The sequence below is a fragment of the Aristolochia californica genome, unplaced genomic scaffold, assembly GCF_029961685.1.
Source record: "Aristolochia californica isolate CCGP_79_NKW_82.1479 unplaced genomic scaffold, dmAriCali1.0.hap1 SCAF_11, whole genome shotgun sequence".
Classification (NCBI taxonomy): Eukaryota; Viridiplantae; Streptophyta; class Magnoliopsida; order Piperales; family Aristolochiaceae; genus Aristolochia; species Aristolochia californica.
In genome coordinates, this window is record NW_027181782.1 from 8904390 (window position 1) to 8927090 (window position 22701).

The 22701-nt window shown below is 34.0% G+C and overlaps 1 protein-coding gene across 1 annotated transcript; it reads left to right on the forward strand.

Moving 5' to 3' along the window:
- Positions 1-3085: 3085 nt before the first annotated feature.
- On the forward strand, positions 3086-3682 carry LOC137943576 (transcription factor TCP15-like). Its single transcript, XM_068789057.1, has one exon. The coding sequence runs from the start codon at positions 3086-3088 to the stop codon at positions 3680-3682; it is 597 nt and encodes a 198-aa protein (XP_068645158.1).
- The last annotated feature ends 19019 nt before the right edge of the window (positions 3683-22701 follow it).

Genomic DNA, 22701 nt, shown 5'->3' on the forward strand with positions numbered 1-22701 from the left:
AGTATTGACTTTTGCAAACGTGCAAAAAATGGCTAGTTTGAATTGGGAAAGTTTTAAATACCCCCACTAAACCTTGTATTGATAAGTTAATGAATATTTATTGGCAAATATCCTAAGCCTTTACTCTCAATCTTGAAAATCTCTAAAAAAATGCTTTAGAGTGAAAGAGTAACCTTTGAAATTCTATAACTCTTTCCATCCTATCCTTGCATTTATATAAGTCAAGCTCCTTCAATCACTCCACATTGTACTGTTAAAGAAGATGAAACTTGGATCTTTCAAGGAGAAGATCTCTCCAAGTAAGGGTGCATATTTCTCCTTTCTTTTTTGCTTAAATTTGTGAAAGGTTGATCTAGAGCCTATAGAATCTAGATAGAAAGCGTCAGTTACAGTTAGAATGTAGCACCAATCTCTTGAAGAGATAGGTATTTTAAAAAACGTGTATTGAGCTACACATGGCTTAAATAGAGTCGGAATCTCTTTGTGTATTTCTAGTTATTAGAGTTTTAAATAGTAGAATTTCCCAAATAAGGGTTTTTAGGTGATGAATACCAATAGGGAAACATTGATAACAAAAATTCTTTTGCTTCCTATGGTGTGTGTGTGTTTTGATTTACATTGAAATTGCTTTTATGCATGATTTTTTATTTCACATACTATTTAATTAAATTGATATTCTTAATTCATCCCCCTCTTGAGAAGCCACCTCGGCCAACAATAACAATAGTGTTACGACTTGACAAGGTGACTCTTCTCCCCTTCTTCTACACTAGCGAGGCTTTAGCCCACTCAACTTTTTTAATTAGTAAAAAATTATAAATAAAATATTAATTAATTAATAATTTATTTAAATAAGACTTAAATTTTTATATAATACAAAAAATTCTATACCTTGTTATTAAAATTTCTACTTATTATACATGATAAAGGGTTTTCCTTTTACAAATTTAAAATTATTTTCTATTAAATAATGAAAACTAAACAAAAGTATTTTTATATCAATTATGATATGAATATTCATATATTTACTAGCATTTGTTGCATAATTATTAAATTTTAATATAATTAATTATTAATGAGTATATATAATTATTTTATATATTTAATATTTTTGTATAATAACATGCCTTCAAATCTATATGTATTAACAACATTAATCATTATGCATGTGATATAATATTATTATATTGTATTGCATTATATATTTCTTTATTTATATTTTAAAAGTAAAGAGGGACGAGCTAATAGGACAAAGTTGAATTTTCCAAAACCTAAACGCAACATAACATTACAACAGTGTTACGACGTGTCAAGGTGACTCCTCTCCCCTTCTTCCACGCTAGCAAGGCTTTAGTCCACTTTTGTTTTTTAATTATTTAAAAATTATAAATAAAATATAAATTAATTAATGAAAAATATTATAAATAAAACTTACATTTTTATATAATATAAAAAATTCAATAATTTTTAATTAAAATTTTTACATATTAGACATGATAAAGGATTTTCCTTTTACGAATTTAAAATTATTTAAAATTATTTAAAATTAAAAAATGAAAAATGATATATTAATATATTTATATCGTTTATGATATGCATATTCATATAGTTACTAGTATTTGTTACATAATTATTAAATTTAATATATAATTAATTATTAATGAGTATATATAATTTTTTGTATTATATCATGCCTTGGATTCTTTATGTATTAACAACATGAATCATTAGGCATGTCATATAATAATATTATATTATATTACATTATATATATCTCTTACTTATATTTTACAAATACAAAGGGACGAACTAAGAGGACAAAGTTGGATCTAACATAACAATAGTGTTATGACTTGTCAAGGTGACTAAGTCTCAATCTGAGTTAATTATTGTAACTCAAACATTAAAGGACCTAAGTCCGGTCTTGTTATGAGAAGTAACATGCATCCTGTTATTTTCACTGGCAATATTTGAGTCTCAAATGTCAAGATATTTTTCATGATCAAGTAAGAAAACTTGAATAAGACAAAGATTAAACTAGTTCATGCTGACCCCTACATGATATAAGTCATAATCAAATTTATCACATAATCGACATTATCCAAGTTTAAATCTAAGTGTATTTGATAATACACAAAATATGATTTTTAATTATTTTATTAAAAATTAAGCTAATAACTACAAGGAAAATCTTTTAAATTTCTAAGAAATTCCCTGGTAACATTTCTAGTTTGATACACATTTCCAACCAAGGGCACTAATATGACCCAAGTTTTTAAATTGAAGATTTCTAGGAAACTTATAATCATGAAAAATATATTTCTAATTGTTTTTAGGATAAAATATTGCTAAGATTAGACTAAGATTAGATCTAGTCTACTCTTCTAGATGAAGTCTAAGAAATCTTCCTCACCTAACCAGAATGTTCTTTTATGGCCGCCATTTTCTTCTCCCTAGCTCGTCTAAGCCAAAGGATGTTCCCACTGAATTAGTTGAGCTACCATTCTTCATTACAGTTAATGGGATGGATAATGAGCTATGCTAAATCATTGAAGTGAAAAGAATTTCCTGCCCCTGGAATCCTTTCGTTTTCCTTGTTTTCATGCAAAATGAAAGCTGAGTTGAACGAATCTTCCAGCAAATTTTACAGTGAAGTGTAAACACTAAACTCTCCCCAATCTTAATCTTAAGATATTGCCTCCGCGGTCCGCGAAAAGTAAAAATGTCGTAGTACGGAAACTTGGCTTGGCTTCTCCCCAGTCCCCTTTCTTTTCCGACTCTTCTTCATCACTTCCTTCTCCTGAAAAAAACCCTAAATTTCTCGAGAAGTACGACACCACCACCTAAAAATCTCTCTTTCCTCTTAAAACCCTCTTTTCCCTATCTCCTCCTCGCTCTCTGTTGCAAAGACCCCCCTCTGCTACTCTCTCATACTTCCCATTTCCTCCCTCGTAAAAACCCTCTTTCTCTCTCCTCGTAATAAACCCCAAAAAGAACCGAGGTTAAGAAAAGCAGTCGAGAAAGAGGGGAATTTTTTTCTTCATCCATTTTCTTTGTTTTTTTAATCTGTGACAATCCAACCCTTATGGGTTCGGAGCTTCTCCTCTCCGCATCTCAAGCCTCCAGCAGTCAATCTCGATCTCAGTTATCGCTACAGGAACAGCCGGATGCCGGCAAGGCTAGCGGCAGCGGTCGCCTGGCCGTTGCCCAGCGCAAACCCTCCGGGAACAAGGATCGCCACACTAAAGTCGAGGGCCGTGGCCGCCGAGTCCGTATGCCGCCGCTCTGTGCCGCCAGGATTTTTCAACTCACCCGCGAGCTCAACCTCCGATCCGATGGCGAGACCATCGAGTGGCTCCTCCGCCAGGCCGAACCCTCCATAATCGCCGTCACCGGGACCGGTACCGTACCGGCCTCCTTCTCAACCTCCTCCGGCCCGCTCTCGTCCTCTTCCGCTAACTCGGGCATCTCTCCTGCCGACATCAATGTCAACCATAGCAGCGCCGGCCAGTTCTTTATGAACCCGGTCTTCGAAACGCCACCGATCTGCCGGCTTCCTACGATAGGGATGGAGGGTGGTGCGGCGGGAGTCAGGCAGCATATGCCATTCACCGCGATGCTCCTTCAGCATCCAGGCTCCGGCACCGACGATGGAGAGGAGAACGATCATCAGGGGACCTAAGATTTCCAAAATCCAAGGTCTTTTTTTCCTTTTTTTTTTTTTTTTTATCTACTTTTTTTTTTACTTTCAATTTCAATGGCTTTTTTTTTTTCCTGGGATTTTCAGCTGCGAGAAAATAGGGTTATCTTTTGTGAAGAAAAAGAAAAAAAAAACAAATAAAACGCTAAGAAAATGGTGTATAATCATCAAAATACATGGAATAAGGGATCTCTTATACTCCCTACGTTTCTATTTTTATTTTTATTTTTATTTATCAAATGGAAAATCGACATTGGTGGACCAAGGTTAGCGTTCTGTGCGGGGCCCACTAGGATCTTTGTGGGTTCTCCAATGTTTGGGCTATTACATCACTCCTACTTCATCGGTAATCTACATTTTTTTTCTTTAGGCGCAGTCGCCGGGAGGTCCACACAATCTTGTCTATGTGGGCCCATTTCCCACTCTTTATAAGCCGTAGATTCAATTCCACCAACGCTATCGTGTTGGAGAAACTTCATGAAAGAGACGATAAAGTTTCAGAGAATGGATTTTCATACCAAAAAGGATTCTTAGAAGAATTATGTTTTTTCTTCTTTTTCTTCCCATTTTCTATTTTCCTCTCATTCTCCAAGTCGGGTGTACAAAAATATTCTGCATAAATTTTACTTAAAATTGGGTATGATTTTTACATAAAATTGGACATATCCTTCGTACATAAAATTATTTATATACTCAGCATAAAAATATTTATAAATATTACATAATAGTATGAATAAATTTTATTCAATAATCAAACATGAAATTTTAAATGAAATATCAATATCAAATTTAAAATTACCCACACAAAAATTATAAATCCAGTATATTTTTATAAACTCCAGTTTTTTTTTTTCATGCTAGAAAACAATATGTTAAGTCCCCTTTTACATAACAACATCTAAATTTTTTATGCCAATGTGACTAATTTAACTTATAAAAAAATGTGATTTTTATATACATCTTCTCCTTATTAAAATATGTTGTTAATTGTGTAGGTTTTTCGCTAGTATATGGTCTAGATAGAGCTCGGGGAGGGAGAAACGCTCAGAGAGGCCTCACTGAAATGGTAGTTTGAAAATTAGTTTAACTTCATTATACTTTATTAGGAACCAGAACAAAATACATAAAACATCTCTTGAATCAAATGTTAAGTTAAATATGTTTCTAACATGCTAAGCACTAGGTGGAGCGGCAAAACTGAAGGTATGAACTAGACATGGAGAACCTCATCTAGACATGACGTTTCTATAAAACCGAAGGTATGAACCAGACATGGAGAACCTCATCTAGACATGACGTTTCTATAACATAATGCAAAAAAAAAATGTAACACAAGGGCCAAGCTCATAAGTTATTTTCAAAGTCTAAAAAAAGGTAGTTCAAAATTTATATTAACAGTCAAAAATCCATCTAGAGGGAAAAAAAAAACAAAAAGTATGCAAAGAACCTTGAGTGAGGAGCACACGACCCTTCTGAGGCCAAACAAACGAATTTTTTACACAAAAAGCAAAAAAATCATAAAATAAAATATAAAATTAGATGCCAAATATTTTCAATATTATCCTGGAATCCCAAACACCTTATAAAGCAAATGCATATGGAGAGTAAGTTCTAAAATCCATTTGGAATGACAAAAGTTGATTTTATAGCTTGACAAAATGCAGCCTCAACCAGATATTAAACAAATACAGTAGGCTGGCACATTCCGTTTGCCAATTGGAATAACAATCAGGTACTTGCCAAGCATTGAACAGGCTCCTGTGGAAATCTGCTCACGGCCTTTGGGGTATTCCATGATTTAGATTTTTCAGGCCTTGTCGGATTATTGTCGTAATAATCCATGATTTCTCAACATGCCAACATCAATTTTCGAATGAGATTCTTCAAGAGTTCATACACTGAGAAGAGGACCATCTCTCTTTTTTTCTCGGGTGTGTCCTCCTCTCTAAATGTATTTATTTGTTGCTGTAATTTTTAATACTTCTTCTCGTTATGAAATGGTTAGTGGGCATTTGAAAGTTGAAAACATACATCAATAGAGAAAATTTAATCAAAATATCATTCAGTATCGTAACCCATATGGGTCATTTGGCCTTCCACTATACACAACACATACAAGCATGATCTTGCTTGTTCAACATGTTTAAGCATTTGATGACATCTGAAACTCGTAAAAAGACATTTCATATGTCTCAGACAAAATTATAATAAAAAATTAAACAAGAACTCAATAGTAACCGCAAAAGAGCTCATAGAGCTCATCGATAACAAATCAAAAAAGTAAATGCGACAAGAAATAACCACATAAGAGCTAATGCAAGTTGACTTACCGATTTTTATTAAGCATTGGAAACAAAACCGAAACAGAGGAAATAAGAAAAAAAACCAAAATTTTCACAAAATCGAACCTTGCGGAGCTCGAAATGATAAAAAAAAACTGGACCAAGGTCAAATTTCTTCCATTGGCAATACCAGAAATTGATTACAGCCGATTGAGATATGAAGAGCTTCAGGGATAGGGTAGAACGAGGTCTGTTGAGGACGAAAATCGGCATCTTCGTTGGCGCATCACTGATTTTGCTCTTGAAAGTTTCAGAAGAGAGTTTTTGAGACTTTCCTCCTGTCGCTGCCGAGTCACGAAAGGTAAAAGCCAAAAAGGGTTTCATTTAGTAATCGAGCCGACAGGCAAGCTCGCGAACCGAACTATGGCTCATTCAAGTTCGGCTCAGTTACTTAAACAAGCACGAACCGGTGCTCGAACTTGAATCAAAATGCCTTCGAATTGAGCCAAACCAAGCCCGATCTGAGCCGAACTCAAGCTATTCACGAACTGGCTCAGCTCGGTGCCACCCCTATTCACAACAAAGTGAACCTAATTAGCATATTAAGTTTCGCTTCTTTGTTGATATGACCTTAATTCATAATAATTGATTTGCTACTCTTCCAAGTCATGATGTATGATGTAATTGGGTAAACAACAAGTGTACATTAGGTTTTTCCAAAATTAGAACAATTACACATGGAGAAAATAATTTAGTTTGTTAGTGAAATAAAACTCATGAAATTGTTTGTCTGTCTACATGAACTAAACATATCTAATATGATAGAAATAGATTACGATATAAGTAGAAAATATTAAGTTGTGGAGCCTAATTAATGCCCTATGCTAAGTTGGTGTAGGGACGAAGCCCCCGCCCGGTCCACGATATATTAATTGTTATTTCATTAAGGGTAGTTTGGGAATTTCACTCTTGTAATGCGGTTGCCCTAATTTTCTCTTTATAATTGAGGGGCGCCGCTATTAGGGTTTTATCATCTTATACCAAGGAGTATCTCGAGTTGCTGCCAGAGAGGTTAGAGAGAAACACTAATAAGTTTGCGATTTTTCTTGTAAACTATTTCTTCTTCGTATTGGATTATTGCACTGGCGGAAGATAGAACATAGTCTCACCTTGAGGCAAACCTGTATAAATCTTGTTGTGTTTTTCCTTGCTTTCGTGTTAATTATTATTGCTCTCATTCGTTTGGAATTATGGCCTTTAATTCCTAACATGTGGTATTAGAGTTTAGGTTAGTGATTGAGAGCAATGACTAGCAGAGAAGAATCGACACTAGGGATCAACAAGTTTAATGGTATGGATTTTGCATTCTGGAGGATGTAAATTGAAGATTATCTATACAGTAAAAAGCTGCATGCACCACTTCTGGATATGAAACCAGAAGGTATGAACGATGATGAGTGGAATCTCTTCAATAGACAAGTGTTAGGAGTAGAGTAGTCCGGTTAACACTATCAATGAACGTTGCTCATAACGTGGAATTGGAGAAAACCACAATGGGGATGATGAAGATTCTATCCGACATGTATGAGAAGTCTTCCACAAATAATAAGGTACATCTCATGAAAAAACTCTTCAATTTAAAGATGACAGAAAATATATTAGTTGCATTGCATTTGAATGAGTTTAGCACGATTGTAAATCAATAGACATCCAATCAAATTAAATTTGATGATGAGGTTCATGCTTTAATTCTTTTGGCGTCTCTACCAAATTGTTGGGAGCCTATGAGGGCTGCGATCAACAACTCTGTAGGTAACGGGAAGTGGATCTTTTATAATGTTCGCGATACCATTCTCGTAGAGGAAGTTAGTAATAAGGACTTCAGAGAATTGTCGACATCTAATTCTGCCCTAAGTGTCGATAATAGGGGCAATAACTTTGAGAGGAATTCCAACAAAGACAATAGTATAAGCAAATCCAAATTCGGAAGGAATGTGGAATGCTGGAATTGTGGCAAGTCTGGTCATATAAAGAAGAACTGCAGAGCACCAAAGTAGGATGAAAAGAAAAATGATGTTGTAAATGCGGTGATTGAAGAGTTACAAGATACTTTACTCTTTTTGGTTGATAGCCCTATTGACTCTTGGGTGTTAGATTCAAGAGCTTCTTTTCATACCTCCGCACATCGTGAGATCATGGAGAATTATGTTGTTGGAGATCATGGGAAGGTGTATCTTGCTGAAGGAGAACATTTGGATATTGTCGGTATTGGTAATGTCAATTTGAGGATGTCAAACGGGATAGTGTGGAAAATTCACAAGGTGATACATGTACCAAAACTGATGCATAATATGATCTCAGTATAAAAAAGTCATCATCGGTGGGTACATCATCTGCGGCGTTCGTGCATTAGAGATCTTAGACCACGCACACTGAAGTTGCTTGTTTATTTTTGGCATGCATTTTCATTCGAGGTTCCAGATCTCTCCTCAGACTCGGAAACGCCACATGTGTCTAACACAATTTTGTTGATAATGAAGATCTAGTTAGACACTATTGCAAAGAATGAGATGAGAATCACAAGATTGCAGAACCAAGAACAAAAGAGATCCAAAAGGTAGATGGGTGAGACATCAAGATAGGCTGGATTGGACTCACGTCACAAGGCAGCAAAAGAAAATGAGTCGTAATAAAAAAAACAAAGTTCCAGTAATTATGAAAAATGAACCATTAATATGAGAAAGATAAAAAAAAAAGGCTTCTCAAATCTTGAAAACCATACTTGTGAGTACTAAAAATCATTATTCTGATACCATGTTGATTTTCAGGACTCCACAGATTTAGCTCACATTGATCTGAAGCTCAATTTATAGATTAATCAAGTTATAGTATTACAATAATACCCCTAAAACTTAAACTAATTACATATGTATCATATCTAGGAGATGACTCTTTATTTACCATCTTGTCATCATTGCATGGGCATGTGGGCCTTCTCCTACATCTCTTGGATGTGTGGGCCTTCCTTGATCTTATGGGTTTGGGCCCATCTGCAAACACACTTAGATATGTGGGCTTTCCTTGGTTGTGGGTTTGGGCCCATCTTCCAACAAATAAAAAGATTTAACTCAAGCTAGATGTGAGACACTCTCCTATACTTTTAGATGGTGGGTCTATAGGCATTGCTTTGAAGTGATTTTAATAGAAACAAATTGAAAGAAGTACTTCAAGCAATTAAGAGTGTGCATAAAAAAATACCAGCTCTCATACTTCAAACTAGGGGTGGCATCGAGCCGAGCCGAGCCCGAACCTGCCTATGTTCGAGTCGAGCTTGATTTAAATATTTCGAGCCGAGCTTCGAGCCGAGCCTCGTCTTGAGCCTAAAATTGTTATCGAGCTCGAGCCCAACGAGTTCGAGCCGAGCTTCGAGCCGAGCTCGAGCCTCAACATACATTTCAAACTTTTCAAAAAATATATATCGAATAAAATGTATATAAAATTATGCATACATTTTATATAAAATTGGGCATGACCTCTACATAAAATTGGGCATAACTTATATATATAATATGTGTATAAGATTGGGCATAACCTCTACTTAAAATTGAGCATAATCTATATATATAATACTTGTATAAAATTCGGCATGACCTTTACTTAAAATTGGGCATAATCAATATACATAATACCTGCATAAACACTCCATAAACACTCCATAAAATTGTTTATACATTCCATAAACACTTCATGAAATTGTTTATACACTCCATAAAATAATCTAAACACTCCATACATTGCATAACATTATAAATAAACTCCATACAATAATCAAACACAACAAAATTAAATAAAATATCACTATCAACTTACAATCACCCAAATAAAAACTATAAATTCTTTAAATAAAATCATATTACTATTACATACTTACTAGAAAATTACAAGAAATATTTTAAATTTTTCTTAGGAAAATTAAATGGACCTCTTATTGCCTTTTCTAAGGAAATAAATAAAAATTAATAATTAATCTAGTATATTATTATACTTATCGATAAAATTTTAATCACATAAAATGTCAAACACAAAATTACTATGAAAATTGCCTCATGCTCAAAGTATTATATCATCAACTGTCAAATACTTATTCAAAATTTTTCTATATGGTTTTCTTAACCATCTTGGCAAGAAAATCTTACTTGAAAAATTATAGGATTTTTTAAAAAGAATTTATAATTAGAAAAATATTTTGAAAAAATACGAGGCACTAATGGTCCCTATATTTCTATTAAAAATATTTTTTCAACATTTATTGAAAAAACTAGTCTCTGGAAACGTATTTCTACTAAAATATCTTTTCAATTTATTTAAGAGCCATGAGGAAGGGACAAAGAGTTTTTTTTTTCCTTGTTTATGATCTCGCACGTAGGGGTGGCTTTGAATAAATTATATATAAAATTATGCATACATTTTTAAGAAATATAATGATAGGGGAGGTTCAGGATTGAATTTCAATAATGGATTAAAATGTACCAATATTAATATTTTTTACTCCAATTGTTGTCTAGCTTGTTTTGTAATTTTTGAATTTGTCCATAATTTATTATGGCCTCCTTAGTGCCCCTAGATAAAAATTTATATTCTAGGAAAAACTAAAAATATTTTTCCTATGATACATATTCCCAAAAAAACCTTTAAATAAAATCTTATTACTATTAGTAAATTATTAGAAAATTATAGGAAATATTTTAAAAATTTCTTAGGAAAGTTAAATGGACCTTTTATTGTCTCTTATAGGGAAATAAATAAAAATTAATAATCAATCTAATATATTATTATACTTATCGATAAATTTTTAATTAAATAAAATATCAAACACAAAATTACAATGAAAATTATTTCATGCTAAAAGTATTACAGCATCAACTGTTAAATACTTATTCAAAAATTTTCTATACAGTTTTCTACCCCATCTTGGTACAAAAAATCTTACTTTGAAAATTATATGATTTTTAATAAAAAATTTCAATTAGAAAAGTGTTTAAGAAAACATGAGACACTAATAGTTTATAGAAAATTATTTCTATAAAATTTATTTTTAATTTTTTCCAGAGGAAAAAGTTTTTTTTTTATTTTATGATCTCGCGAGGAAGGGGGAGATTATTTCTCCCCTGTTCTGGTTTTCCGCCGAGACGACCCCGAGGGAAGGGGCTTACGGCGCCGGGGAGGATTTATCGTCGAAGATGACGGCCACGACGGAGTTGGAGGTGATGGAAGCGGCGGCGACGGAAACAGAGGCGACGATGAGGAGAGGAAGAAATCGAACGGACGGACACAGAGGCGGCCGGCGAGCAGCTGCGACGGCGGTATAGACGCCGGAGAACAGCTACGACGGCGGTAGAGGCGGCGACAACAACCGATGGGAGGAGTCGGCGGTGACGAGGGGGGAGGAAAAATTTTTCCCCCCCTCGCTCTCGCTCCCGCTCCCGCTCCCCCGCTCGCTCGCGATCCCGTACCGATTCATGCCGATCCGACTCATTTCGAGCCGGCTCGCGAGCCAACGTACCGAACCTAGTTTCGGTCGAGCTCGACTCGTTAAGGTAAACGAGCCGATTTCGATGTTCGAGCTCGGCTCGAGCTCGAAAATGACGAATCGAACCGAGCCGATACCGAGCCGGCTCGCGAACCGGCTCGGCTCGTAGCCACCCCTACTTCAAACAGAAGGAGGCGCATATTGCAGCTCTTTATACTTCCAAGTAAGAAGGAGGTACTTTTAGACCATTAGATGGACAAAAAGAGACCAGGTTAGACTCAAGAGGGAGATAAAAAATGAATATAATTACTCTACAAACATGATGATTGAGGAAACTAAAAAAATCTCCAATAAAAATGGTTTGACATTGAACATAATAATGGAAACTTTAAAAAAATAGTCTACTAATATAAAGTAATTACTTTTTAAAACAACTTGACCAATTTGGAAAGAAAATACTCAATAGATAAATTCTAGAATAAGGGAGATTTAGGACACTAATATTTGTAATTTAGAATGAGGAAATAAGACTTTCTAATTCAAAACTTTTAGATTTTGTCAAAAAGGAAACTGAACTCATATGGGGAAAGACTTCTCTTATGGAAACTAATATAATGTGAGATCAAATAATTGAACTAAGGAAAGAAATATACTAAAGTTGGGAAAATCTTGACTAGAGTTCGAAAACAAACTCATGCAACAGGCTACTAACATGACCTTTGATTCTTCCAATGTGGATATCTCTCTCTAAAAAGATTATATTGAGAAACGGTTTATTGGCCTGGAAAGTAGAATAATAGAGATTTATTTTGATATTAATTCTCTACAGAAATGCTCAATCATATAGGTGCAAACCGTTCAGAAAGATGAGACTTTGTGCTGTTACTCTATTGAATTTCAGAAAAAAAAAGAGAAACTTCACTTAACTTGTTGTAATCTGAGTACATGAGCTCATATCTATAATAAAGTAAAGTAGTAGAGTCCAATTAAAATTAAATTACCCTTGTTCCAATTACACCCAAAGTCTAACACTTCAAGATAAATCCTAGTATAATTAATCAACTCGACATAAATAAGAGACTAACATAACTAAAACACCTTTTAACTGAAACTCTTCTGTGAGACCTTCTTCCATAATAATTTTGGCTCTGTAAGACTTTTTATTGTGAGAGTCATGTAAGACTTCCATATCTGCTCTTCAACACTCCCCTTCAAGCTGGAGTTTATAACTTTAGCTTGAAATGGAAATGATTTTTGGTCTTCAATTTTCTTTTACTAGAAAAGATTCTTCATAGATGCAAAAACTTCTTCTTTTGTGCTACGCTTTTCTTGAATATTTTGGTCACTTAAAAATTACCACAATATGTGGAATGAAATACCTCTTTCTTGTACTTTTTCTTGTACTTCTCCCCCTCAAGCTATAAGGTATCGGTGTAATCCTAACTTGAAACAAAACCATAATTATATTTATTATCTCCTCCATGAAGATGTCCCGAGGATAAGAACTCAATCGGACACAAAATCTCAAAAAATAAGAAGGGCGATGTATGTATAAAAAAGGACGAAACCAACGTCATAGAATTTCAAACCAAAGTAGTGATAATAATCACTAAAAAGGATAACACCTATCACTCAGAGGATGATGATAAAAACCCACTTAAGGGTACTCATAATAAAGTCTCAATGGACTTAAACACCCATAAGTATATAAAAAGAGAAACCAACTGAAGCAACGCACAAAAGATTAGCCCATAGGGGTATGCAATAGAAAGGTAGGAGAAAGGTGACCTATAGAAAGGGGTATGTGGGGCATGTAATAGAGGAAAAATAACCACCTCGATAATAAAAAGGAGACTACAAAAATAAAAAAATAACTTAAATTTGTTTACCAAGTATGACTTCAAGATAATTTCATGAGGGTGAACAAAAATTTTTGGAGTTAACAATGCAGAAGATATACAACCAAGTAACAAAAAAGACAAAACTTGAAAACAACATTGACCATGGAAACTCTGATAATTGTATAACTTAACTTACAAGTTTTTGTTTCCGAATTGATTAGTCCATATGAGGAAAGTTTTTAATCAAATACTCAACGAATTGCTATTTGGAATACTTTCTAGATTTTGCAGAATCAAAACATAAACTTTCCAATGATAGACTTTCCTGAATTAGCAGCACTTTCCTAAATTAGATTTTTCAAAGATCATAGATTTTTGGGATAAAAAAAGCTTCAAAAAAGAAGATAGTGTTGAAGTCAAACCAAAACTCTCTGATTAGAAGTCGAATTTGGCTTAAAAACTCAGACTTTAGGAGAAAAATAAACTCAATTCAAGTCAATGACTAGAGAGATCATATGAGAGAAAATAAGGAAAAAAAGAGATTTATGGCAAAACTTACCTTTGGTACTTCAGATATCAATATCTCCCAAAATATAGCTCAAAAACACAAATGGTTTGTTGCTAAAGAAACTACACTCAAAGATATTTAATTTTATACTTAATTTGATGCAAAAAGATTCATTCTTGAATCTTTTATGACCTTTTAATTCTCTTTGTTATGTAGCTTGACCCTTACCAACTCCAATGCGTATATCTATTTAAATATAGATTAGATTGACTTAAAACTTTATCCTTTTGAAACTAGACTTCAATAAATAATCTGATAGATTTTGGACTTTGTAATCTAACCTAAATTAGTACTATTTCTTCTTAGGCCAGCATGACCATTGACTCTTCCAAGATCGTTATCTCCCTCAAGAAAACTCAGATTGAGAATTGGTTGAACTGGTAAGAAAATAATTTTATAGATATGTCTTTTGATATATATTTCTCCATATAAAGTCTCATTCTAGATGACATAAAATGGCTTGAAAGTTGAAGCTTTATATTGCTGCTCGAACCTCTCTTGCAGTCTGACCTTTGTTTCTTAAAATATCAATTTTTCTCTTTAGTAAACTCCAATTGCCGAAAATCTTTTTGTGTTGGAAAGTAGACTCAAAGATCTTTCTGTCAATATATAATTTGAAATATGAAAAACTCAGTGTGAAGGTGCGAACACCAAAAAAACAATGGGTGTTGGAATTAAAAAGAGAAAAAAAAAAGATAGAATACAAATCTATACTACTAGAGATGATAGATCAGAAAAGGATCACATTATCTCCATGGGTTGACCAAGTCAACTCATAGAACCTACTCTGATATCATGTTGAATATCTGAAAAAAAAAAAGAAAAACTTCACTAACTTGTTGTAATCTAAGTAAATGATCCTCTATTTAATAAAGGAAAGTAGTAAAATCCAATTACAATTAAACTACCCTTGTCCCAATTACACCCAAAGTCTAAAACTTAAAGATAAGTCCTAGTATAATTAAACAATTAAACATAAATGGAAGATTAACATAACTAAAACACCTTTTAACTGCAACTCTTCTATGAGATCTCCTTCCATAATAATTTTGGCTGTATAAGACTTCTTATTGTAAGAGTCATGTAAGACTCTTCCATATCTACTTCTTGAGATTTGGTGCTTCAAAAATCGATTTCTCTTTGTAAAAAAATTCTCATTAAAAACATTCTTTCTGAGATGGAAACTAGGCTCGAAGATCTTTTTGACAGTATATAATTTAATATATGAAACTTATGGTAAGAGAGTGCAAAAGGCAATGAAAAATAGGAATTGGGAAAGAAGACAAAAGCAAAAAAAAAAAGACTCATTTTTTTTTCTTTTTTTCTTTTTCTTCTTCTTCTTCCTCCATTTCTTCTCCATCTTCTTCTCCTTTTCATATCAGAAATTGTCCTACTCAAATACCATGTTGAATTCTACGGCCAACACTTAAACACAATAGATATGAAAGGAAGAAGAGAAGCACTAACTCTTTGGAGAGAGGAGAGAAGAAACCAAGGGAGAGCAAGAAGAGGAAAAGAGAGAGAGAGGTGTAAGGATGAATTTTAGCAAAGAGGAAGAGGCTTGAATGCTCCACTCAGGGTTTTGAGTGTGTTGTGGAAAGGTGTTTACAAGGACTACATTTTACTTAGGGCTACATGCTTCAAAATGAAAAGAATATAAGAGAACATACACCGGCTTGTATAATTACAATTCTATGCCACCTCTATGAAAGTTTTTCTTATTTACTAGTCATGTCATCCCTACACATGGGTGTCTTTTAACTTCTAAAATTTCACATTTCTAAGTGAGGGTAGGTAGCCCCATATCTCTTAACAAATTTCACATCAATTCTTATTTACTGATCTAAAGATCCTTCTACACATAACATCCAACACACTCTCAAAGATAAGTTAACACATTTTCTCGAAATAAATTTTGTAATTTCCAACTTGAACAACTAATATGGAGACACAAATTCTTATAGCCCCACATAATGAAATACAATCCATGTCATGTAACTTAGAGGGATGAAAGACATTCAACACATAATTGTACAGTTAATTCGACACATGACCGATAGAGGCGGTACCTTTAATTCTTGTTTTCTCTCTCTTTATGGAGCTTTTTCCACATCATTCGACACTCGAATTTTGATTAAACTCACTACCTCCCTATTTTACTCAATTGCTCCTCTCTTTTCTTGAAATTCCCCTGATGTCTTTGTTTTAAAATGTAACACTTGTCCCGTTGTGCTTTGAAACAAACCTCAGTCATGTGTAACCCCACAACCCACTACTTCCTGTTATGTTTCCAATTTTATTTTGACTCACCAATTATCCCCCAGTTGACAATAATTTCTCGTAGCTATTTCCTCCATCTCTCTTCCTAAAAATTATCAAGAAGATCTCCTACATCCAGGATGGAAAGTAACCATGGAAGAGGAAATTACAATCATTTATTCCAAGAAGACTTGGGATATCATACCCTTACCATCTGGAAAAGCCCATTGAATGTAAATAGTTTTCCATTGTGAAATACAATTTTGAGGTAGCATAGACCATCTAAAAGTGAGACTCATCGCAAAAGGGTATACTCAATCCCATGGAATTGACTATGAAGAAAAAATTTCACCAATTGCAAAACTTAACTCGGTATGAGTCCTCATTTCACTTGCTGCTAACTTTCAATGAGATCTCATCATGTTGATATTAAGAATACCTTTTTAAATGGAGATCTCCAAGAGGGAGTTTACATGTTACAAGAATCCAAGTTTTGTGTATGAGGGGGAGAAAGTAAGCAAACTTACCAAGTCTACATATGACTTAAAATAATCTCCTTGAGCATAGTTTAACAAATTAAGCAAGGTGATCGCTGGTCTCCAATTTAAAATAAGTGAAACTAATCACTTAGTATTTGTCAAACATACTAGATCCAGAGGATGCCATCATCTTAACCGGTTGTGCTAAGTATAAAAATTCAAAGGACAAAAGATGAACTCAGCCAAATATTCTAGATTAAGGATTTGAGATTACTGAAATATTTCTCGAGTATAGAGGCTTTACAATCTAGATGTGGCATCATTTTATCCCAAAAGAAGTATGTGTTAGATTTTTTGGAAGAAATAAGAATGCTAGGTTGTAAACCTCTTGATTCACATCTAGATCCCAATGCAAAATTACACTCTAAAGAAGGAGATGAGATAGATGCAAGAAGATTCCAAAGACTTGTTGGAAAATTAATATACCTTACTATAAGTCGGCGAGACAATCTCTATGTAATAAATATTATTAGTCAATTTATGCGTCATCCCTACATATCACATAGGCAGGCCTTGGAAAGAATTCTAAGATACCTCTAGAAAAATCTTGTACATGGGTTATTGTTAGAAAAACCATGAACATATCAATATAGAAGGGTTTTTAGATGATGACTGGGGAGGTTCTCCAAAGGATAGAAAATCTACTTCTGGTTATTGCACAGTGGTGGGTGACAACTTACTCAGCTAGCGAAGCAAAATAAATTAGTTGTAGCTTGTTCTAGTGAGGAAGTAATTTATCAAGTTATAACCCATGCTATGAGTGAAATAATATGGCTGAAATCGCTACTATCAGAATTGGGTTTACCATTCAAAAATCCTATGCAACTTCATTGTAATAATCAAGTAACAATTCATATAAGCAACAAACTCAGTATTTAATTAAAGGACCAAACATATTGAATTAAACTGCTATCAAAGAGAAACTGCAAGCTAGGAATATCACCATACTCTACATCCCTTCAAGAAATCAACTTGCAGATATTTTCACCAAGGCAGTAACAACAATAACTCTTCATGGCACTTGTACAAAATTGGAAATTTATGATCTATATTCACTAGTTTGAGGGGGAGTGTTAAAAGAATTACCCACGTCTAGGATGGCAAGAAGGGTAAATAAGAAGAGTTATAAGAAGAGGTGGCATATACTTTAAATATACAAGCTAGTGTATGTCTTTATATGTCATTTTTTGTTTTTAAGATGTAGACCTAAGGGCATCATAGTCATTGTAATCTCCTTCCCACAACTATAAATAAACCCTCAAAGGCATGGGTTAGAGCATCAAACTCTAGCCTCCTTAGTGTCATTGCCATTTTGGAATTCTTCTCTTCTCCTCTCCTCTCTTTCTCTCCCACGAGCTCTTCTCTCCTCTCTCCTACATGCTAGAGTTTTTCTCCTCTTCTCTCCTCTTTTTTTTTTTTTTTGGCTCGTCTCCTTCTACTTAGACCTTTTTTTCAGTATGTGAGAAGACCTTAGAAGTTGAATATTCCTCCCACATGTGCTATTGTAGAAAGCATCTTCTTCTCTTCTTTGATTTGTTTAAATGTGTGAGACTCTTGCTTGAGACTCTGTTTAGATTCTTTAGCAATGGCTTCTTCAAAAAATATAAAAAAATTATAAATATAATATGGTATAATATAATAAAATTAAATATAGTTATTTATATTTTAAATTAAATATTTTTATGATATAGCATAAAATTTAATATTATATAATATTATATGTCTTTCTATTATAATGTAATATAACTTGATTTTTATTATAGCATAATATAATATACAATATGGGCATGATATAAAATCTATAGTACAACAAAGAAATATTATGAAACAATATAATTCTATGTTTTTTCATTTATTTTAAAATTTTAATATATTTTATTAGATTTAATATAATATATTATAATTTAATATTATTATGATATAAAAAAAAATTATTATAACATGATATAAATTTGTATGAAATAAAATTATTTATAGTATTTACCATATAATATAAATTTTAAATTTAATAATATTTAAAATTTTAAAAATTAATAAGTTCAATTATTTTTAAAAATAGAATGAAAGGAGGGGAGAAAGGATCATGTGCTAGTGCCTGAAATTATGTCTTGCGACTCAAAAAGGCCCAAAAGAAAATATTTTGTAGCATATCTATTCGATCAGCCAAGTAACATCCAAATGAGGCATACGAAAAAGGAAACAAGCACCTATTGCTAGAAAACATATAGTCTGAAGCAGTAAACAAGAGAGCTAAAAACAACAAGCAAGGCAAGCCCATTATATTGAACGAAGAATAGTTGTCCATTTGTCTAGTGAAGACAAAGAAAGACAAAAATGTAGTGTTCTCAAACTAGAACTTGCCAACTTATTAGAGTTTATACATGTGGGAGATTGAACATTAGGCTTGATGAAGGCCAAAAAAAAAAGGAGAAAACAAATCCATGTGAAGATGTTTGTTTGACTAGACTGCCCCTTGTCCAACCGAACATGAAAAAGAAAATGTACTATAAGTACCCATTCTACTAGCCAACTGAACACCTTGAAGAAAAGAAAAAGAGGATATACGAAGATCAATCAATTAGACTAAGATTGATGAAGAGACAAGAGAGAGAGAAAATCTACTAGAAGTAGATGTTCGATGATCCATACTTGGAAAAGCAATGAAGTCAAAGGCCTAGAAGAGAAGAAATAAGTTATCTAATTAAGATCATTGAACCAATCTACAATCATTCAAATTGTTGATTTTCAGGACTCCACGGATTTAGCTCATGGAGAAAAAAGGAGACAACATCTTTGGGAGAAAACAAGAGGAAGGAAGAGGTTATGGACTTGTGTTCTAACCCTCCCACCGAAGATCAATTTATAGATTGATAAAACTACAATATTATAATTATGCCCCTCGAACATAAACTAATTACATCAATGTCGTCTTTATGAGATGATTCTTTATTTACCATCATGTCAGCATTGTGTGGGCATATGGGCCTTATCCTTGGTCTATGGGCCTTGAGCCCATCTTCCCCATCTCTTGGATGTGTGGGCATTCCTTGGTCTTGTGGGCCCGAGCCCATCTTCCACACACTTGGACGTGTGGGCCTTCCTTGGTCATGTGGGCTTGGGCCCATCTTCCAACATTCCCCCTCAAGCTAGGGATGAGAGAATATCATGAACGTCCATCTTGTTGCAAATGGTGTATAGGATCTTCCCCTATAAAATGGCAGTCCACCATATCTTCCAACACTCCCCCTCAAATTGGTGGTCTCTTAGAGACCCAGATGGCATAATATAAGAGAGAGTAAAATCACTTCTAGTTTTATGACATCGCTCTATACTCCAGTCAAATGGTCATAGTAAAAAATACTTTCTGCTCAATTTCATAGGCTGAAAAGTAGCCCTACTGTGGGGCACAGAGTCTACCCACTTTCTTAGGGTAGGTCAAAAAAACATCTCTTGGATGAATAATAGACTTGAATCACGTTAGATATTAGGCACACTCCTATCTTCCATAGATAGTGGGTTTATAAGCATTGCTCAGAAGTGTAGTAATAAACTCCATCATGGTGTCGTGACATAGGGCACCGACTCTCAAATGGTAAGAGTCAAGATGCTAAATAAGGGGGTAAGGGTAATCACCGAAGATAATATTTTGGGACCACCATGTGCTTTCTTCTTCATCTGAATAATCAATGTTGACAACAATCAGCAACTGAGAAGTCCGTCTTCAATAATAACGTCTCAATTAGAGAGACACAATAGCAACAGGTGAAATCGGCTTAAGCCCAAATAACTCATATCAAATAATAAAAATCCTTTAAAATGACCCATAAATAATCCTCAAGTAGTCCATCACTAAATAAGGAAGTTGTACCAAATAGTATGTTCGATGGAATTTTTTTTTACAAAAACTTGTTTGTCGAGGGTGGACGTAAAATATTCGTAATTGCAAGAAGTAAGAAAAAATAATATGGGTAGGTCAACTCTGAATGATTAGTTGACCATGTTGATTTTCAGTACTCCATGGATTTAGCTCATGGAGAAAAAATATTTTTGGGAGAAAATAGGAGGAAGAAAGAGGTTATGGACTCGTGTTCTAACCCCCCCTCCTTCTCAAGCTCAATTTATAGATTGATAAAACTACTTATAATTATGCCCCTAGAACTTAAATGAATTATCATCATGCCATCATTGTATAAGCTTGTGGGCCTTCTCCTTATTCTTGTGGGCTTAAGCCCATCTTCCATACACTTGGATTTGAAGGTTTTCCTTGTTCGTGTCGGCTTGGGGCTATTTTCCAACACAAATGATTCATTCCAAAATAGTTGTGAAACAAAATTGAAGGCTTTAGTTAGGTTAAATGGCCTACATGATTAACAACTCATCACAGAATATTATTCATTTTATCGTGACTTTAATATAGTTTTTTGTTGAGATTTGGAAAGAACAAAATGTCCATTTGAGCTCAACAATTCAATTTTTAAATATTAACAACTTAGCTATCTAAGTTGATTTCGCTCCAAGATTTATCTATGTCGACTCCTAAATAAAAAATGACTACTCCAAAGAGCTCTCATACTTTGAAACCATATTTATTTGTTTTAGCAAGAAGAATCAAAGTGGAATTTTTATTATGTTCTGTCATTTGGGGTTGTGAGAACTGAAAATCAAAATCCATGTATCAGTATGCCTTATTACATCAAAATCTTCTAATTCTTCGTGGTTGAATATATTGAACTTGTGTTAATTGCACTTTGAACTTATTTAGTGAAGTTCAGTTAAATACTCTGGGCTTATACTTTGAGATCATTTTTTTTTGTATTGAATTGCAATGAGCATTGTCCTCCTATTTAAAAAACAATCCAAATTCTTTATCAAGCTTATATTTTGAAATATGGTCATTTAAAGACTAATATAGTTGTTATTACTTTCATTAGGTACTTAAGATTAGTTATACATATGCTTGAATTGTGAAATTTGCCAATTGATTGACTTTTATATTAGGCTGAAGTCCAAATAAGCAACCCTCAAAATTTGGGTCCAGCCTTGACAAGGTAAGACCGTACTCCTATCTCAACCAAATTAAGAGTAGCATGTGTGACTATGGATGGGTTGTTGTAAAGTCTTCTATGAATTCCTTGAGGGAAAAGGCTGAGAAGCTTTTCTATTAGCGTCGTTGAGCCATTAGTCCTTGTACAAGTAGGCAATGTTTAAAACCTTATTCTTGAGTCGTGCATGCCTAGTGAGTTGCTATCGTAAATCCTTATGAGAGTCTAGGAAGGATTGCCTACTTACTTACTAGAAAATCTCTTTGTGGGTCTAGGTCAGATAGCCTAGTTTGATGTTGTAAATTTATCTAAGGGTGATCTTATGTAAGTTAGCTTTATGTGCAATTTGAGTAGCAGAAGTTTCCTATTTGATCCTTACCCTACCTAAAATCACTAGCTACCTACCCCAAGGAAGTTGGGCAGGGAAGGGTGTGATGACCTCTCCTTCCCACTTGAGTGAGGTAGAAGCTCTTCACACTTAGGCAAGGCAAAATCTCTTTCTTGCTGGGGGTCCAACCTGGGGTATTATGAGTATGGGGATGAGTCAGCCTACTATGGGATATATTTAAAGATCTAGCTTTTCATCACAAATTGGGCTGCTATGGACATTGGCATGATACCGTAATTGCTAGCAATCCTGCTATTTTTAATTAAATAGTCTGGATTGACATGAAACCACAGCTTCAAAATAATTGGAGCCTGGAGGGAGACAACCGGTATGGCTAAATAGGCAGCATGAAGCGTAGTAGGTCCTGACGTCTGGGTGTTGATAAGGGTTTTTGGTGTTCCTGTGATTTATAAATCATCAAAGCCAGGAAGGATATCAGATTTATAGGACGGTTTGTCTATTTATCTTGTCCATATTCGTTCATGTTAACAACTTAATCGCTCTTGGAGAGGCGGTTTTCTTATAAGTTCTCCTGACTGACTCGCAGCTCTG